At 46.0% G+C, this 19,029-nt stretch overlaps 1 protein-coding gene across 2 annotated transcripts in view; it reads left to right on the top strand.

The window, feature by feature from the left end:
* XRCC6 (X-ray repair cross complementing 6) overlaps nucleotides 1-19,029 on the top strand; it is a 94,398-nt gene that overhangs the window by 50,697 nt on the left and 24,672 nt on the right. For both annotated transcript variants that reach the window (XM_044300682.1, XM_044300683.1), the window contains exon 9: nucleotides 780-941. In XM_044300682.1, coding sequence (XP_044156617.1) covers nucleotides 780-941 — 162 coding nt within the window. The remainder of the gene's footprint in view (nucleotides 1-779; nucleotides 942-19,029) is intronic.

The following is a 19,029-nucleotide window of genomic DNA, read 5'->3' as shown; positions in this document are numbered from 1 at the left end:
CTCAAAACCTGACAGCAAAAGTGCAGATGTGAAAGTAACCTTAGGCTACTTTCACACTGGCGTTTCTATTTTCTGGTATTGAGATCAGTCATAGGGTCTCCATACCTGACAAAAAATGCTTCCATTTTGTCCCCATTCATTGTCAATGGGGACAAAACATAACCGAACGGAATGCCACAAAACCGCAAGCTGCGGTTTTCTTTTCGTCATGGGATGCGGAGCAAAGCGGATCCGTCATGACCCACAATGCAACTCAATAGGGACAGATCAGTTTAACTTTGACACAATCTGACACAATAGAAAATGGATCTGTCCCCCATTGACTTTCAATGGAGTTCATGACGGATCCATCTTGTCTATGTTAAAGATAATACAACCGGATCCGTTAAGAACAGATGCAGATGGTTGTATTATCAGTAACAAAAGCATTTTTGCTGAACCTTGCCAGATCCAGCAAAAACGCTAGAGTGAAAGTAGGGAAGGGTAGGGAAATAAGCAATATGGATAATAACAGTACATTAGAAAATGATTTGTATTCACTTTCTCTACATGATAAATAACATTTGCTTAATTGAGACAACCCCTTTAAGATAGCTGTTGTACCAAGGCCCGTTCATTGATTATTCTTACACCTTACTTCACCATATCCATGCATGTTCAGCTCCTTTTTTTGCCATGTATTTATTTTAATTGACCTGAATTTCAAATGTGTACCTTTTTAAAATTGATTATAGTTGTGTACTAGCTTGTACATGAAGTAGAATTTTCTCTCTCTTTAGGTAGCAGCACACTATTTCAGGCTCTGCTCATCAAGTGCCTGGAACGACAAGTGATGGCCATTTGTAGGTATACCCCCCGCAGAAATACACCGCCTCGTTTTGTTGCGTTGGTCCCACAGGAGGAAAAACTGGATAATGAAAATGTGCAGATTAAACCTCCAGGTGAGCGCAGTTCAAAAACTCACCTTTTGAAATGGTGTATTCTAAATATTGTTCCTTTAATATAAAGAAGAAAAAAATACTAAGTCTAGAAATAAAAGTAGACATGTTTAACACTTGCCCCTAAGGTTCGTCAGTCTGCAGCATGTTCTGCATGTTCCTAAAACAGTCTTCCAGAGAAAAATGGGGTTTATTTCCTTTTAAACTCTTCCATTTTCAGTTGTTAAATGGCTGAAAAGATGGGCCTTAGCCATTTGTGCTCTGTTGCAGACAAAGCAGTGGACTAAAGCTGGCCACGCACACAAGATAATTATTTGCCGCATTGTGACCGCTTAGTTGTACATTGGATTGCTGGACGTGTTATCTGGCATGGCTTTTCAGGTGTTACATTCACTAGACACCTACATTTCTCTCTTACATACAGTACATAGAGTAATTATTCTACCCTACACACTGTATTGGACATGACCCCACAGTATTTACATGCTCCATGAAACCACTTTATTCTCTTACATAGAGTATTTGTGGTATTCGCAGGATGCTGTATATGATTTGGGTGTGCTGTTATTGTATGCACCTGTCAGCCTCACCCTCTACTTCCATAAGTAGTATAATTGTGCCGTGGCTGTTCTGGTACTTGCATGTCTATGTACATGCCGCAGGCACAAGCCGACTGTATTCTTAGTAGCATCCTGTTGCTGTAAGTGGTGTAACTAACTATCTCCTCTTCTATGGTGGAGAATATGCTATTGTAAAATCCTCCCTTGCTAGACTGCTTTCTTGACCTTTACTTTATGTTGGCACTTAATGGCTAGGCACAACCCTTTCTTGGGTTGACTCTGGGACAGTACTTGCTCTCATTGTGGTTGGTTCTGACAAATTCACCCTACATGCCAAGCTTTAAAGCTGCCACCCAGGCACCCAAAAATCTCGTTTGAGTCTTTGGGCACATCCTGGGTCTTTGGCTGTGTCTGTCTTGGGTCCCCCATTCCAGGGTGTCTTTGGCTGGCTAACTGACCAATTTTATCCAAGCAGAGTGCCCACAACTCACAGACCCTCTTGGCTACATTAGTGTCCAGAGATGCCCGGTCTGGCTCTTCTTACCTCCCGGGTCCCCTTTCATTAACTTCACTCAGTGGGGTTCTGAGGTGTTTCCCATTTCTTTAGGGTGAGGTCTTGCTATTGATGAGAGACTCCTTGCTTAAGTATCTGGATTCAGGTGCTGTTCTGTAAGATGGCCTTATGTCGCAATCCGGTAGTTGCTCCTCCTTAGGTTGCCTAGACATTGTCTTCTCTTCAATTGGAAGTGCCCACATGAGTTTTAATTCACTTCTATCCCTGGGGTCTGAGACTTGACAGGTTATTCCTGAGGCCTTTAGTGGCAAGGATTTGCTCTTGCCTCAGAATTAACAGGGATGTCCTGTTCCAGGTCTTTGGGGTCACCAGGGAGGGGGGGAGCTTATCAAGTTTCTGGGTACTCCAGGCTTTTGGTCACCACTTAGGCTCAAGCCTTTCATCCTCCAACTCTGGTTTTATAGGATTCTCCATTCCATGAATCCTCCTGTTCTACCCTATGGGATTGCCTTCACATTGTCTTGATAGGTATTCCTTATAGGGTCTTCCCTAAGCCCTTCCTCCAGAAAGGTTGGTCAATCCTGCTGGGTTATATTACCACTATTGTCTAATTTTTAGATCTTTTTTATTTTGTAGATGCCCTTTTTCAAGGTGTCCAGTTCTATCCAGGCTGACAAGCTCATCCTCTGCTCCCCAGCATTATCCATGACTCCATTTGCATGCAGCCTGTCAATAGTGACAAATTTGCAAATTGTTTCTTCAGGATTCTGGTCCCATTCAGAGCCCCCATCTCCCTTGAATCTCTAGTAGTCACTTGGTCTTCTGTGAGTTTGGTTCAACCATGTTCATCTTCTCCTTCCGTTACATCTTTATCTTCTGCTTCTTGCCCTGAGATTTTCAGGCTGTTTTGGCACTGTGCAAGTTATGGCAAATGCCGATGTGGATCCTTTTCTTAAGTAGGCCTTGTTTTTTCTGACACTGATGTAGGTTTTCTTGTCCACAGGACGTCATTTTTCCTTCAAACATTAAAAGGGTTATCTGATCCGATACCCCCTCCATTCAGCTGTTTTAGAAGTCATTGGCATTATGAGTGCTGTGGCCTTCTCTCAGCTCACCAAGCACATTACTATACAAAGTATAGTGGCTGTGCTTGGTATTGTAGCTCATCCCCGTTTACTTCCATGTGGCTGAGCTGCTCCTAGGCCATGTGACAGATGAACTAGCCTTGGCTAAGCTGCTAGAAGGCCATGGCACCCACAGGAGAGTCAATGTCTTCTCCAACAGCTGATCGGCGGGGTTCCAGGGTCTTAGACACACACCGATCAGATACTGATGACCTACTCTTCCCACCACCTGGGACTTCTTTAGGACATCTCACAATGCAGTGTCGCCCACTGATATTAAAGAGAAAACTGGATTTTTGTACTTAATGTGAAATCCCTTTCTTGTTGAACTCATTGGGGAACGAAGATGCTGTGCCCTCTTCCCTTTCTAGCATTCCTGTTCCTAGGATGTTGTTCTTAGTTCTCTTCCAGGTTAAGGACATGTTGGTTCTTGTTGCATACGTTTTATTTCCTGTCTCCTCCTGATTAGCTAGTGCATGTGGAGAGGTTATAGCCCTCCTGGGTAGGGCCTATACCTGTCACGCTTCGGTGTGGGAGGAACACCCACACCGAACGTAGGAGGGAAAGGGGTAAGGAGAAAAGGCCTGGAAAGTAGAGAAAGGAGCAGGTCAACCTATAGAAACCATAATCAAATTCCTGACTGACTACCAGTATGAACTGACCCCAGAGGTAGGTGAATTCATACACAGAAACCTAAAGTCCTAGCTCACCCTGTAGGACCCTGGTACTAATGTCAGGACTAGAGACAACCTGTTCATCCAAACGTTAGGACGAACGTGAGTCTCCCTCAGGCCTAAACACAAATGACAGGAAAAGAGCAACACAAGAAAAGCCCAAACAATAAACAAAAGGGGAAGAAGACACTTAACCCCTTAAGGAACGGGGTCATTTTCACCTTAAGGACCAGGCAATTTTTTGCAAATCTACTTTATGTGGTGATAACTTTAAAACGCTTTGACTTATCCAGGCCATTCTGAGATTGCTTTTTTGTCACATATTGTACTTCATGACACTGGTAAAATGGAGTCAAAATAATTGATTTTTATTTATAAAAAAAATACCAAAAATTTTTAAGTTTCAATTTCTCTACTTCTATAATACATAGTAATACCTCCCAAAATAGTTATTACTTTACATTCCCCATATGTCGACTTCATGTTTGGATCATTTTGGAAATGAGATTTTATTTTTTGCGGATGTTACAAGGCTTAGAAGTTTAGAAGTAAATCTTGAAATTTCTCAGAAATTTTTAAGGACCAGTTCAGGTCTGAAGTCACTTTGTGAAGCTTACATGATAGAAACCACCCAAAAATGACCCCATTCTAGAAACTACACCCCTCAAGGTATTCAAAACTGATTTTACAAACTTTGTTAACCCTTTAGGTGTTCCACAAGAATTAATGGAAAATAGAGATACAATTTCAAAATTTCACTTTTTTGGCAGATTTTCCATTTTAATATTTTTTTTCCAATTACAAAGTAAGGGTTAACAGCCAAACAAAACTCATTATTTGGCCCTGATTATGTAGTTTACAGAAACACCCCATATGTGGTTGTAAACTGCTGTACTGGAACACGGCAGGGCGCAGAAGGAAAGGAATGCCATACGGTTTTTGGAAGGCAGATTTTGCTAGACTGGTTTTTTGGACACCATGTCCCATTTGAAGCCCCCCTGATGCACCCCTAGAGTAGAAACTCCCAAAAAGTTACCCCATTTTAGAAACTACGGAATAGGGTGGAAGTTGTGTTGGTACTAGTTTAGGGTACATAGGATTTTTGGTTGCTTTATATTACACTTTTTGTGAGGCAAGGTAACAAGAAATAGCTTTTTTCGGCACCGTTTTTTTTTGTTTGTTATGTACAACATTCATCTGACAGGTTAGATCATGTGGTATTTTTATAGAGTAGGTTGTCACAGACGCGGTGATACCTAATATGTATACATTTTTTTTATTTATGTAAGTTTTGCACAATGATTTAATTTTTGAAAAAAAACAACAACATGTTTTAGTGTCTCCATAGTCTGAGAGCCATAGTTTTTTCAGTTTTTGGGCGATTATCTTAGGTAGGGTATCATTTTTTGCGGGATGAGATGACTGTTTGATTGGCACTATTTTGGGGTGCATATGACTTTTTGATCACTTGCTATTACACTTTTTGTTATGTAAGGTGACCAAAAATGGTTTATTTAGCACAGTTTTTATTTTTTACGGTGTTCATCTGATGGGTTAGGTCGTGTGATATTTTTATAGAGCAGGTCGATATGGACGCGATGATACCTAATATGTATACTTTTTTTTTATTTATGTAAGTTTTACACAATAATATCATTTTTGAAACAAAAAAAAAATCTTGTTTTAGTGTCTCCATATTATGAGAGCCATAGTTTTTTTTTTTGGGCGATTTTCTCAAGAAGGGGCTCATTTTTTGAGGGATGAGGTGACGGTTAAATTGGTGGGCATACACCTTTTTGATCGCTTGCTTATTTCGCCTGGTGTGAATCTGGCGAGGTTCATCTTCTCCTTTTTTTATCGTCCCTAGGATCCTGGCTTTTCTTCAGGCTGTCTTTGAGAAAGGTCTTCGTCTTGCCTCTCTGAAAGGTCAGATCTCATCTCGGCCTTGTCTGTTCTTTTCCAAAAGTCCCTGGCTTCCCGTTTCTAGGTGAAAACCTTCCTCCAGGCGATATGCCCCCATTGTCTAAGATGGGATAACCCCTTTAACGTTGCCTTTCTTATATATTTTTTTTTAAAGTAAATATTTTATTTTCATCAGTAATAATTGCAAAACTTTTAAACAAAGCGGGGAAAAAGAACACAAAAAAAAATACTTATACACATATTAAACAGATATTACTATCGTACCCATCCACATACTCCACCCAACAAACCAACATAATCAGTCCACCTCACTTCTACAAGCCAGATGAATATCACGTGCCTCGCCTTCTCCGCCGCTCAACCTCCTCATAAAGCTTTATTTGGGACATAATCCGTCTCCACTCCTCAAATGCGAGAGAAATGGGGGAACCCCATCTCTTGACTATCAAAACTTTTGCTATCAAGCAGCCCCTCAGCCAGATTAATTGATGTACGGAAGAATTAGGGTTTTCTGGTATATAGGAACCCAAAATCGCGGAAGTCATATATGGTGCACAAGATTGGGGGAAATCCCCCTGCAGTGCTGTAAATACCTGTTCCAAAAACCGCTTTATCACACAACATTTCCATAAAAGATTAATATATCCAACATTGGGACTGCTACACTTTTGACAAAAAAATTCACGACCTCTGCGGTGTATAGTATAACCTGTGCAAAATCTTAAACTGAATCAATCTATAACTGGTTGCAGATACTACCTTTTTTTATATTTTTGAAAATCTGTGGCCAGGGGAGGGGGGAAGTTTTCAGCTCCTGTTCCCATTTATGTATACTTTTAAAAGAAATTACCGTGGACAGTGAGTCTCGCATTTTCAAATAAATCTGTGCCATTTTAATCTTTTTCCCTAAGTGAAAAAAACTATAGTCAGAAAATGAATGTTGTTGAGTAATCATATATGTTTTATTGAGTGTTGCTTCGTATGCATGTTTTAAACGTGCATACATAAATCGGTCTAAGAACGAAGTCCCCTAAGACTTTAAAGCGATCTGCAACAAACAAATGTGCCACTCTAGTGATACCCATACAGCTCCAATAAGTGTGATCAGTTATTTTCAAAAATTCCGATAAATTCCGATTCTCCCACAACGGGGTAAAATGAAAAACATGTGACACCTGCAAAGTCGTTTTCAATATATCCCAGACCCTCTGCAGAGTTCTCGGGATTAAACATCTAGTGTCCAAAGCTCCAAACTGCTGTTTCTAAGTGCATAAAAATATTATCAAGTGACCTACCTGTTACCCTAATTAGATACTGCCCAAGTGCATTCTCTTTAAAATTACAGCATCTTTGTAACTGCGCAGAAAAAAAATACCCTTGAAAAAAAGGAAGTGATAGTCCCCCTTCAGACTCAGCCAGCCACAGATACCTCTGCTTTATACGGATCCTCTTCCTCCCCCAAATTAGGTCATTTATTAAAGCTTCCAATCTATAAAAAAAAAAAGCATCCTCTATCCAGATGGGGTAGGCACAGATCGGATACAAGACCAGAGGTAGTATGATCATTTTTACTAATGCCAATCGATCGGATTGCGATATTAACAATTTTTGCCAGGCTCTAATTTTCCCCTTTACTTTGTCCATTACCGGGGAAAGATTTAACTTGTAAAATCTACCTATAAGAACACCTATCTTTATCCCCAGATAGTCCAGAGAATCATCCAAAGACAATATCCGGACCTGGGAGCCACCCTCGGGGGGCATTTCGATTTAGCGGGAGGAGTGAGGCCTTAGTCCAGTTGATTAAATAACCAGACAGTAGACTAAACCTCTATCACCTGCATAAAATAGGGGACAGCTTTCCAGCCCTGATCCAAAAAGAGCATAACATCATCTGCGTAAAGCCTAATTTCTCGTGCGTGGCATTGGGGGACACAGCACCATGGGTATATGCCCAGCTGCCACTAGGAGGCTGACACTAGAAACAAAAAAAGTGTTGGCTCCACCCAAGTGGGCTATACCCCTCTGCTAGAGCCAGAATAACTCAGTCTAGTTCTAGTGTCCGTAGGAGGCAGACCTGACCTGCTAGCAGGTCACTCTGCTAATTTTATTTTTTATTTATTTTATTTTCTCCCTTTTTTTCTCTACAGGTGGCAGGGGTGGCTCCATCGTGTTCCACCTTAGTTGCCCCCCTGCGGGCGCGTACCTAGGTACCCGGCAGCCACCCAGTCCCCACGTGACCTGCTTCCACAGTGGATTCCGGCGGACCCACGGTTTCCGTGTTGAGTCCGCCGAGGGGGTGGTCATGCTGCGCCTGAAAACATCGGAGGGTGAGTATGGCGTCACCCTCTCGGTTCTCCCCCTACTCTTTTTCCCCCTTAGGAGTCTTCCTGTCAGTCTCCTGTTGCCTGGCCCTTCCTTGGGCTTCTGTTCTTTTTATGGAGCCTGCACCTTTAAGACCGCCGCTTCCGGCGTCCTCACTCCCTACCTCATGGCGCTGTGTCCCCTCCTCTTCTGCCGGAGCGGTCCGCGGCGCCGCGATCGCAGTCTCCCGCTTCCGGCAGCGTTCCTCTACTTCAGGCCCCGGCTTTGCTTCGGCCTAGGCCGCGACTGCATGGGCGGGGCTTCGTCTTCGCCTCCGCCTCCCAGGCTTCCCGGGTTTTTTCCCCTGCGTCCCTCCCCTTGTGGGTGGCGGTCTGGGAGGTCCTTTTTTTCTCGCCCAATCCAGCGCCAGCGCGGGCTGCTGGGGGGGGGGGCGTTTCTTTTGAACGGCGTTTCTTAGCCCTGCTCCTGTCTCTGCTCGTCGCCATCCTGCTCTCCTGCGACCGGCTTCCTGGGACACAGCACCATTGGTAGTGGTAGGCAGCCTCTGGCTGACTCTTTTTCTTTACAGGCTCCACCCTCCGCCCTCATGTCTTCCTCTGGTCAGGCCCCCACTCCCTCCGCCGCCATTTCCACTCATTACGCCTGCTCTGTGTGTAATAGGAAGTTCCCATGCGGCCAACCTACATCCCTCTGTGTGCAGTGCCTCAACCCCAGGCCCGCCCAGTCCGCTCCTGCGGCCTCCACTTTGTCGGTTCTCCCGGAATGGGCTGCTACCCTGTCCCAGGCCATAGGTAGCCTTGCTAGCCTCTCCCAATCCCTGGCACAGTCCCTGGACAGTCTCCCTGCCCAGATTGCGGCCGCCTCTGGCAGGGCCCCTACCGCTGGTGATACGCCTGGCGTCAGTTCCCGTCCTGGCTCCGGCACTCGGTCCCGCAAGCGACCACGTACGGTCTCGGCTGGGTCCCACTCCTCCTCCGCTACCCCGGATCGCTCCCCGGTTAGGTCTGAGTCGGGCGAGATTTCTTCTTCAGCCGCTTCCGCCGCTCCTGGGGACTCCTCCGCTTCAGTTTCTGAATCTGAGCGGTGCTCGGCGATGTCGGCAGCCGTACAGGATCTCATCAGGGCCGTTCGGGACGCGCTCCATGTACAGGACGTTCCTTCGTCCTCCTCCCTGGAGGCGGTGTCCTTCCGCCGTTCTAAGCGGTCCACTGTGTTTTTCCCGAATCACGAGGATCTGGACGCGCTCCTTGCCAAGGAGTGGCGCCACCCTGACCGGCGCCTTCATCTCACCAAGGCCTCTGATGTCCCTTACCCCTTCTCAGAGGATTCGGTCAATCTCTGGACGATTCCCCCTCTGGTGGATCCTCAGGTCGCTCGCCTGGCGAAAGCTACTACGCTTCCCCTGGCTGATGCGGCTTCCTTGTCGGATCCCGCTGACAAACGGGTCGAATCCTTAGCCAAGTCCTTTTTTATCGCAGCGGGCGCCGCCATCCGCCCTGCGTTTGCCGCCTCCTGGGTGGCCAAGGCATGCGCTATCTGGGCAAAGCAACTTCTCCGTGCCTTACCTTCTGACTCTGACCAGGGGGACCTGGCAGTGCTTGCCTCCCAGATCTATCAGGCTTCCAAGTTTCTTTGTGACGCCTCTATGGAATCGGCTCGCCGCTCCGGGCGTGCGGCCGCCAACTCTGTGGCTATCCGCCGCACCATCTGGCTTCGTTCCTGGGCGGCGGACTCCGCCTCCAAGAAGGCTCTGATCTCTCTTCCCTTTCTTGGTGGAAAGCTTTTTGGGAAACGCTTGGAGGAGCTCATCTCTGAGGCCACCGGAGGTAAGAGTTCTCTTCTTCCTCAGAATCAGCCTCGCCGCCGTCGTTTCCCCGGGTCGTCCTCCCGGACGCAGTCCTTTCGGGCCCCTCCCGCCCGATCTGATAAGAAGCCTTCCAGACCTTCCTTTAAGTCCAGGCCCTCTTGGCATGCCAAGCCCAAGCCCGCTCGCCCCCAGTCCACTAAGCCTCCTTCCGCATGACTCGATCCCCGTCACGGTGGGGGGGCGCCTGCTCGTCTTTCGGGATGTTTGGCAGGCAAACGTAGAAGACGCTTGGGTTCTCGAGGTGGTCTCTTCGGGGTACAGAATCGAATTCACCGACCTTCCACCCGGTCGGTTCTTCTTGACGTCCCCCCCCGTGTCTCCCGCCTGGGCAGACGGTTTTTTTCAGGCCATTCGTTCCCTGCGTGCTCTGGGGGTCATTGTTCCGGTTCCAGAGTCAGAACGCTTTCGGGGTTTCTACTCGAACCTATTCTACTCTTCATTTCCAATTTGTAGCCCTGCCCTTCGGTCTGGCCTCCGCGCCAAGGGTTTTCACCAAGGTGTTAGCTCCCCTCGTGGCCCTTCTTCGTGCCAGGGGGGTCGCCTTGGTGCCTTACCTGGACGACCTTCTGGTTCGGGCCCCGTCTCCGGAGGACAATCTGTCCAGCCTGAGCATCACCCTCTCGGCTCTTGCTCAGTTCGGGTGGCTTGTCAACCACTCCAAGTCCTCCCTTGTCCCACGCCAGAGGATGCTTTTTCTGGGCATGCTTTTCGACACTCGCCTCGGGCGGGTGTTTCTTCCCCCGGAGAAGGTCTCTTCTCTTCAGGCGGGGGTGCATCTTCTCCGCGGGCCGTCCTCTCTGACCATCAGGACGTGTATGCGCGTCCTGGGGAGGATGGTGGCCTCATTCGAAGCCATTCCCTATTCCCAATTTCACTCCCGGGACCTTCAGTTGTTCATCCTATCCAGGTGGGACAAGTCCCCGGAGGGTCTCGATCGCCTTGTCCGTCTCCCCCCTCAGATTCGCTTGGATCTGTCCTGGTGGTTGCTTCCCCGGACGGTGTCCCTGGGCCGGTCCTTCCTCCCTCCCAGTTGGCGGGTGATCACGACCGATGCCAGTCTCTCGGGATGGGGAGCGGTGTTCGAGTCCCTCACGGTTCAGGGTCTGTGGTCTGTTCAGGAGTCCTCCCTGCAGATCAACGTTCTCGAACTCAGGGCAATTTTCTTAACGCTGTCGCACTGGACCTCTCGTCTGCGCGGCCTCCCAATCCGGATTCAGACGGACAATTCCACCGCCGTGGCTTATCTGAATCATCAGGGGGGCACCAGGAGCGTGATGGCCCTGCTAGAGGCCTCTCAGATCCTGCGTTGGGCGGAGGAACACGTTCCCGTTCTCTCCGCCGTCCACATTCCCGGGGTCGACAACTGGGCGGCAGACTTTCTCAGTCGTCAGCTCGTCGACCCGGGCGAATGGTCTCTCCACCCGGAGGTATTTCTTCAACTGTGTCTCCGATGGGGAACTCCGGACGTGGATCTCTTCGCGTCTCGCCTAAATCACAGGCTTCCACGCTATGCCGCGCGGTCCAGGGATCCGCAAGCTCTAGCGGTCGATGCCCTAGTTCTGCCTTGGTCCCAGTTCGACCTTCTATATCTCTTTACGCCCATCCCTCTTCTGCCTCGAGTGCTCAAGCGTCTCAAGGCAGCCCGGGTGCCGGCGATTCTGGTGGCTCCGGACTGGCCCCGCAGGGCGTGGTACGCAGATCTTGTGTTTCTGCTCGCCGACGTCCCGTGGCGTCTCCCTCTGCGCCGCGATCTCCTTTCGCAGGGCCCTCTGTTCCACCCGAATTTACCGCAGCTTCGTTTGACGGCGTGGCTGTTGAGACCGCGGTCCTGAAGGCCCGTGGTCTCTCGGACTCTGTCATTCAGACGATGCTTCGCGCTCGGAAGCCTCAGTCAGCCCGTATTTACTACCGGACCTGGAGGGCGTACTTTGCTTGGTGCGAGTCCGGACGTTTTCGTCCCCTCCTTTTTTCGGTCCCTAATATTCTGGCCTTCCTTCAGGCTGGTTTTGAAAAGGGGCTTCGCCTGGCTTCTCTCAGGGGGCAGATTTCTGCCCTTTCGGTCCTTTTTCAGCGCCCTGTGGCCGCGCGGGCTCAGGTTAGGACTTTTCTACAGGGTGTCGCTCGCCGAGCCCCTCCCTTTCGCCTTCCGGTGGAGCCGTGGGACCTGAATCTTGTCCTCGATGCTCTTCAGTCCTCTCCGTTTGAGCCCTTGGCAGACATCTCTCTGTCGTTTGTATCGTTTAAGGTTGCCTTCCTTGTGGCGATCACCTCTATCCGCCGGGTCTCCGAACTGGCGGCGCTTTCCTGCCGGTCGCCTTTCCTGGTGTTCCATCAGGACAAGGTGGTTTTGCGCCCCGTTCCTTCCTTTCTTCCTAAGGTTGTCTCCTCGTTTCATATCAATGAGGAGATTGTCCTTCCTTCCTTCTGCCCTAATCCTTCTCACCCTCGGGAGAAGTCTCTCCATTGCCTGGATGTTGTTCGGGCTCTCCGCTGGTACCTTCGCCTCACGGAACCCTTCCGTCGTTCGGACTCTCTTTTCCTGGTTCCGGCGGGTCCTCGTAAAGGTTTGCCTGCCTCCAAGGCCACCATCTCTCGCTGGGTTCGGTCGGCTGTCAAGGAGGCGTACGCCGCAAAGGGCCGTGCTCCCCCTTCCAGGTTGACCGCTCATTCGACTAGGGCAGTTGGGGCTTCCTGGGCGGTGCGTCATCAGGCTTCGGCTGCCCAGCTTTGCCGGGCCGCCACCTGGGCGTCAGTTCACACTTTTTCTAAATTCTACCATATTCATTCCCTGGCTTCTGCTGACGCCAGCCTGGGGCGTAAGGTTCTGCAGGCAGCGGTGCTTTAGGTTGCCGTCTTGGCATTCTTCTTCCCTCCCTCAGGGACTGCTTTGGGACGTCCCATGGTGCTGTGTCCCCCAATGCCACGCACGAGAAAAATGGATTTTTTGTACTCACCGTAAAATCCTTTTCTCGTAGTAGGCATTGGGGGACACAGATCCCACCCTTTCCTTTGGAGCATTTATTCTTGTTTGTGGCTCCGGCATTTATTGTGGTTGTTGGGTCCTCCAGTTCAAGACTTGTCGGCGTTCAGTCTCATTTTAGGTTAGGTGTGGCGTTCCTACTGCTTTTGTACTGACTGAGTTATTCTGGCTCTAGCAGAGGGGTATAGCCCACCTGGGTGGAGCCAACACTTTTTTTGTTTCTAGTGTCAGCCTCCTAGTGGCAGCTGGGCATATACCCATGGTGCTGTGTCCCCCAATGCCTACTACGAGAAAAGGATTTTACGGTGAGTACAAAAAATCCATTTTTTGTCACTCTCTCCCGCTACCCCGAACCCCCGAATCTGACCACTCAAACGAATCCTACAAGCCAACGGCTCCATAAATAGCGCAAATAAAAGGGGAGAGAGGGGACAACCCTGTCTGGTGCCGCGTTGAAGCTCAATAATAGAGGAATTAACCCCATCAATATTAACTCGGGCTATTAGTTGAGTATATAACAGTTGAGTCATTGCGATAAAGGCATTCCCCAATCGAAAATGTGCCATAGTCCGCCACAGGAAGGACCACTCCACCCTGTCGAAAGCTTTGGCAGCATCCAGAGACAGGATGGAGTGGTCCGGTCCCCCCTCCTACCGACAGGTTCAGATACACCCCATACAGATTCGCCTTAATCTGTCTCCCAGGTATAAATCCTGTTTGATTAGAATGAACCAGGGCGGCAATTACCCGTTTAAGACGGTTTGCTAAAGATTTTGCAAAGATCTTATAGTCTGTATTAAGGAGTTATATGAGCCTGTAAGACCCAACCTCACTACTGTCCTTATCCTTTTTTCTTTTATTTTTTTTATTTTTTTTTATTAAAATGATAATTGCCTCCCTAAAAGATGGGGGAAGAGCTCCATATCTAAATGATTCATTTAAAACCTGCAGCAGAATAGGGACAAGTACCTTAACGTGGTATCTATAAAGTTCATATGGCAAACCATCCGCCCCGGGGGAAAAGTTATATTTAACCGAACGAAGGGCATCCTCCAACTCTGCCTGTCATATAGGGTGATCAAACAAAAACTTTAGTTATATAAACATTAGACATTCACCCTAATTAGGGTGAGTAAGTGATATAAACACCACTAAAACGTACCTATAATTAGTAGGTGCAAATAGTCACAAAGAATAGCCGAATAAAAAAGCCGTATGACTGTATGTTAAAATAGCCAAGGATAATAATTATTATTAACTCACTTCAGCTGGATAAACTCAAGACACCAGCATGAACCATAAACCCCCCAGCCAGGAGCGCCCGTAGAGTCTTCAAAACTGATGGTTGCCCAATAGGATGGAAAGAAGGGAACTTCACCTCAGTGTTGTAGTTTAAGGCTTTGGCTTCTTTATTGATGCATAAAAGGCTCAACGCGTTTCGGGGTATGCAAACCCCTTCTTCAGGAGCAGGTACAAATAAAAAAATATATACTTGTGATAACAATAGTGGTATTTACCTGATAGCCCTATATAGGGTTGTGGACATGCCAATAGGGTGTATTTTGGCGCCAAGGAGGAGCGCATGGGACACCGAGAACACGGGACCGCCCCCTCAAAAGCCCGCTCTCGGCGGCTTCTACCAGTAAAAGAGTAGACTGAGACCCAGCTTCCGGTCTACCATGCGCTTCACCCTGGAACGCATCCAGGACTTCCGGTTCAACATGTGCTCCAACCTGGAGCGCATCAGGAACCTCCGATTCCTCCCACAGGATGCGTGGACTTCCGGCTCCCCTCATGTGTCCCACGCTGGACTGCACATGTGGAGAAACTTCCGGTCCGGCGGTGAGACCTCTGGGTGATAAAGAATTTGGTAGAGAAGGGAATCAATGTAAAAATCACATAAGAGGGGGACGGATATGGATGTATAGTGGAAAGAACAAGGCGATATGTCATAATGTGAAGAAACACATAACGGTCGTGTGTATTAACACCTACATCTAAAGTATAATTGGATAAAAGACATATAAATATATAAAAACATATATAGATGTATAAAATATATATAAAATGTATCAAAAAAGGGGAGGGGGGGGGAATAGTAAATGGGAGAGGGGTTGGCCACATTATTATGATAAGAAGTACATCTTATATAAAAGTGTGATTATGTAGAAGAGTGGGATAGGGTTATAAAATTATAAAACAATATGGTAGGTTTGTAAATATATTATATTACTGTAATACTGGATACCTAAAAAAAACGTATAATAGTAAAATAGTCTATCTGGAGAGAAGGGGGGGGGGGGGGGAGGTGGAGAACTCCCATCAATAATTTACATATTCGAGTGCCTCATTAAGGCCAAAGGGTGTTAGTGTATTAAGGTGATATATCCAAAACATCTCTTTTAGACTAAGTTGCTGGAAAGAGGAAGATACATGTTCTAGAGGGATAATTTTTAGCATACTCGAATGTCCCTCGTGTCTAAGAGCAAAATGGCGTGATACACTGTGGGTTCCGATTTTTCTATTAATGTTGGAGCGGTGCTCATTCATGCGCTCCCTTAGAGTTTGGGTAGTACGGCCTACATAATGGAGACCACAGGGGCACATCAGTAAATATATGACGTTCGTTGTGCCGCAGTTCATGTGGTGTTTGAAGGTAATTTTATTGTTGGAGGATGGTAGTTGGAATTCACCTATCGCACATTGTAACATAGCACAACACTTACATCTTCGTACTCCACATTTGAATACGCCTTTGGTAGTTTCTAATCTGTGGTCGTGGCATGTTGGGATGGTCTTCTCGCCAGTTAGCTTAGGACAAGAGGGGGCTACTATGTTCTTAAGTGTTTTAGCTCTGCGGTAGATTAGGTTTGGTTGTGGAGGGATGTGTTTCCCTAAAATGGGGTCTTTTTGCAAGATTGGCCAAGATTGAACATTCTATAATAGTAATACCCAATACACCAAACCACCCCCAATCAGACAAGCACTTCAATACCCGGCCTCTAGCACCTTTGGTTGGACCAACAACATTTCAATCCTCTAGATGCCCGATCATTGCCAAACCTCCTGATAGTATGCATTGTGAGAAGATTTTTATCACTACCCAGTCCAAATCTCTCATCGTCAAGCCCATACCATTACAACTCCTTGGCTCCGTAGTCACTCCTAATGCAACCACTGATACAAATTTCTCTATTTATGCTACACTATTATCCTCCAGAAAACCGAAAAAGACTCATTGAGGGACAGAGGGATTTTTTATCAGTTAGAACCATATGAGATTGAATTACTCAGCAAAGGTCTTTCCTTCTGCCCCTCAACAGAGCCAGACGTCTTTGAACTCTTGATCGACTTAAACAAATTTGTTCGTAAACTTACCCTTCAACGCCATTTTTCTATTAAAAATTAATGCACCCCCAATATAATGATACCGTTAGAAAAGCAATCATCACACCTTTTTCCGTCAGTTTATCCAGTACCCCAACCAGAGGGTCTAGATATCACTAGTATCCCCCCCCCTTCCTTAAATCATCCTTGAAAAGGAAATCATCTTTCTACCCCCTGGACAGTAGGGGCCCTCACATTGAGAGTTTCTATAATATAGTCATGGAGGAATTTAAAGACACTTTCTCCCAATTAGGTCCATCCAGTCAGCTAACTACTACTAGTAAAACCAAAAAGAAGGGGTCCGCCCCATTAGTCCAAGGACCCAACAATCTAAACCGAAATCTCCAACTAGCTCTCAAGAATCTTAAACAGAATCGGGACATAGTTTTAAAAAGTGCAGATAAGGGGGGATCAATAGTCATTATGGATACTACATATTATGAAGCCGAGTCGGCCAGAATTCTGTCAGATACAGAGTACTATAAGGAACTCAGCCATGACCCTACCAAGGAATATATCCTGATACGAAATGGATTGATCGATAAAGGACATCAAAACGGCGTGATTGATAAGAAGGAAAAAGCATACCTTAAAACTCTACATCCTTCACTGGCACGTTTTTATTTTCTGCCTAAGGTACATAAGTCCCTACAGAACCCCCCGGGACGGCCGATTATTTCAGGGATTAACTCACTCACGTCCAATTTGTCAGAGTATGTCGATGACCTACTCCAAAAATATGTAATTTCCCTGCCCTCCTATCTTAGAGACTCTGCCCAACTAATTTGCACTTTAGAGATGAATACAGGTGGGCAACCCTTGATGTTGCAGCACTTTATAGCAATATTGTACACTCATTAGGCATAAGATCTGTTAAGGAATTTATTGATGCAGATATTCTTATGCCACAGACACAAAGAGATTTTGTTTTACAATGTATTGATTTTATTTTACATCATAACTATTTTATTCATAAAAACACTTTTTACTTGCAACAAAAAGGTACAGCTATGGGGACTAAATTTGCCCGATCATACGTCAATCTCCTGATGGGGGGCCTTTGAAAAACAAATCGGCTTCCTTTGTCACCCCAACATCGTTTTTTATAAACGATACATAGACGACATCATCCTAATTTGGAATGGCGATGTTGAAGACCTGAAGTCTTTCATAAATAAGGTCAATACCAATGATTGGAATCTTAATCTTACATTAGAACACCATCCGAAGGAAGCTGTTTTCCTTGACTTACATTTGAATAGTGTTAATAATAGAATTTTGACAAAAACTTTTTTTTTAAATGTAGACACAAATAGTTATTTAGATTTTTAATAGTTGTCACCACCATAAATGGAAGAGTAATATACCTTTTAGCCAAATGAGACGTATTAGGCGAAACTGCACTGACGATAGGGTGATGAAGGAACAATTAGACCTGTTGGGTGAGAGATTTAAGACCAAGGGTTACCCACTACAACTTATTGAAGAATCCAAAAATAGAGTCCTCAAGGAGACACAAAGGACTAGTCTTAAACCAAAAATCAAGAATTTGACCAACTCTTACGTATATAAACCGAGCCTTATTACAAGATATAACTCTAAACATAAAACCATAAGACAGATTCTCACTAAATATTGGCCAATCTTGCAAAAAGACCCCATTTTAGGGAAACACATCCCTCCACAACCAAACCTAATCTACCGCAGAGCTAAAACACTTAAGAACATAGTAGCCCCCTCTTGTCCTAAGCTAACTGGCGAGAAGACCATCCCAACATGCCACGACCACAGATTAGAAACTACCAAAGGCGTATTCAAATGTGGAGTACGAAGATGTAAGTGTTGTGCTATGTTACAATGTGCGATAGGTGAATTCCATCCTCCAACAATAAAATTACCTTCAAACACCACATGAACTGCGGCACAACGAACGTCATATATTTACTGATGTGCCCCTGTGGTCTCCATTATGTAGGCCGTACTACCCAAACTCTAAGGGAGCGCATGAATGAGCACCGCTCCAACATTAATAGAAAAATCGGAACCCACAGTGTATCACGCCATTTTGCTCTTAGACACGAGGGACATTCGAGTATGCTAAAAATTATCCCTCTAGAACATGTATCTTCCTCTTTCCAGCAACTTAGTCTAAAAGAGATGTTTTGGATATATCACCTTAATACACTAACACCCTTTGGCCTTAATGAGGCACTCGAATATGTAAATTATTGATGGGAGTTCTCCACCTCCCCCCCCCCCCCTTCTCTCCAGATAGACTATTTTACTATTATACGTTTTTTTAGGTATCCAGTATTACAGTAATATAATATGTTTACAACCCTACCTTATTGTTTTATAATTTTATAACCCTATCCCACTCTTCTACATAATCACACTTTTATATAAGATGTACTTCCTATCATAATAATGTGGCCAACCCCTCTCCCATTTACTATTCCCCCCCCTCCCCTTTTTGATACATTTTATATATATTTTATACATCTATATATGTTTTTATATATTTATGTCTTTTATCCAATTATACTTTAGATGTAGGTGTTAATACACACGACCGTTATGTGTTTCTTCACATTATGACATATATCGCCTTGTTCTTTCCACTATACATCCATATCCGTCCCCCTCTTATGTGAGTTTTACATTGATTCCCTTATCTACCAAATTCTTTATCACCCAGCGGTCTCACCGCCGGACCAGAAGTTTCTCCACATGTGCG

The sequence above is a fragment of the Bufo gargarizans genome, chromosome 7 (genome assembly GCF_014858855.1).
Source record: "Bufo gargarizans isolate SCDJY-AF-19 chromosome 7, ASM1485885v1, whole genome shotgun sequence".
Classification (NCBI taxonomy): domain Eukaryota; kingdom Metazoa; phylum Chordata; class Amphibia; order Anura; family Bufonidae; genus Bufo; species Bufo gargarizans.
Note: the sequence above shows the minus strand (reverse complement) of the source record. Positions and strands in the feature narration are given on the sequence as shown.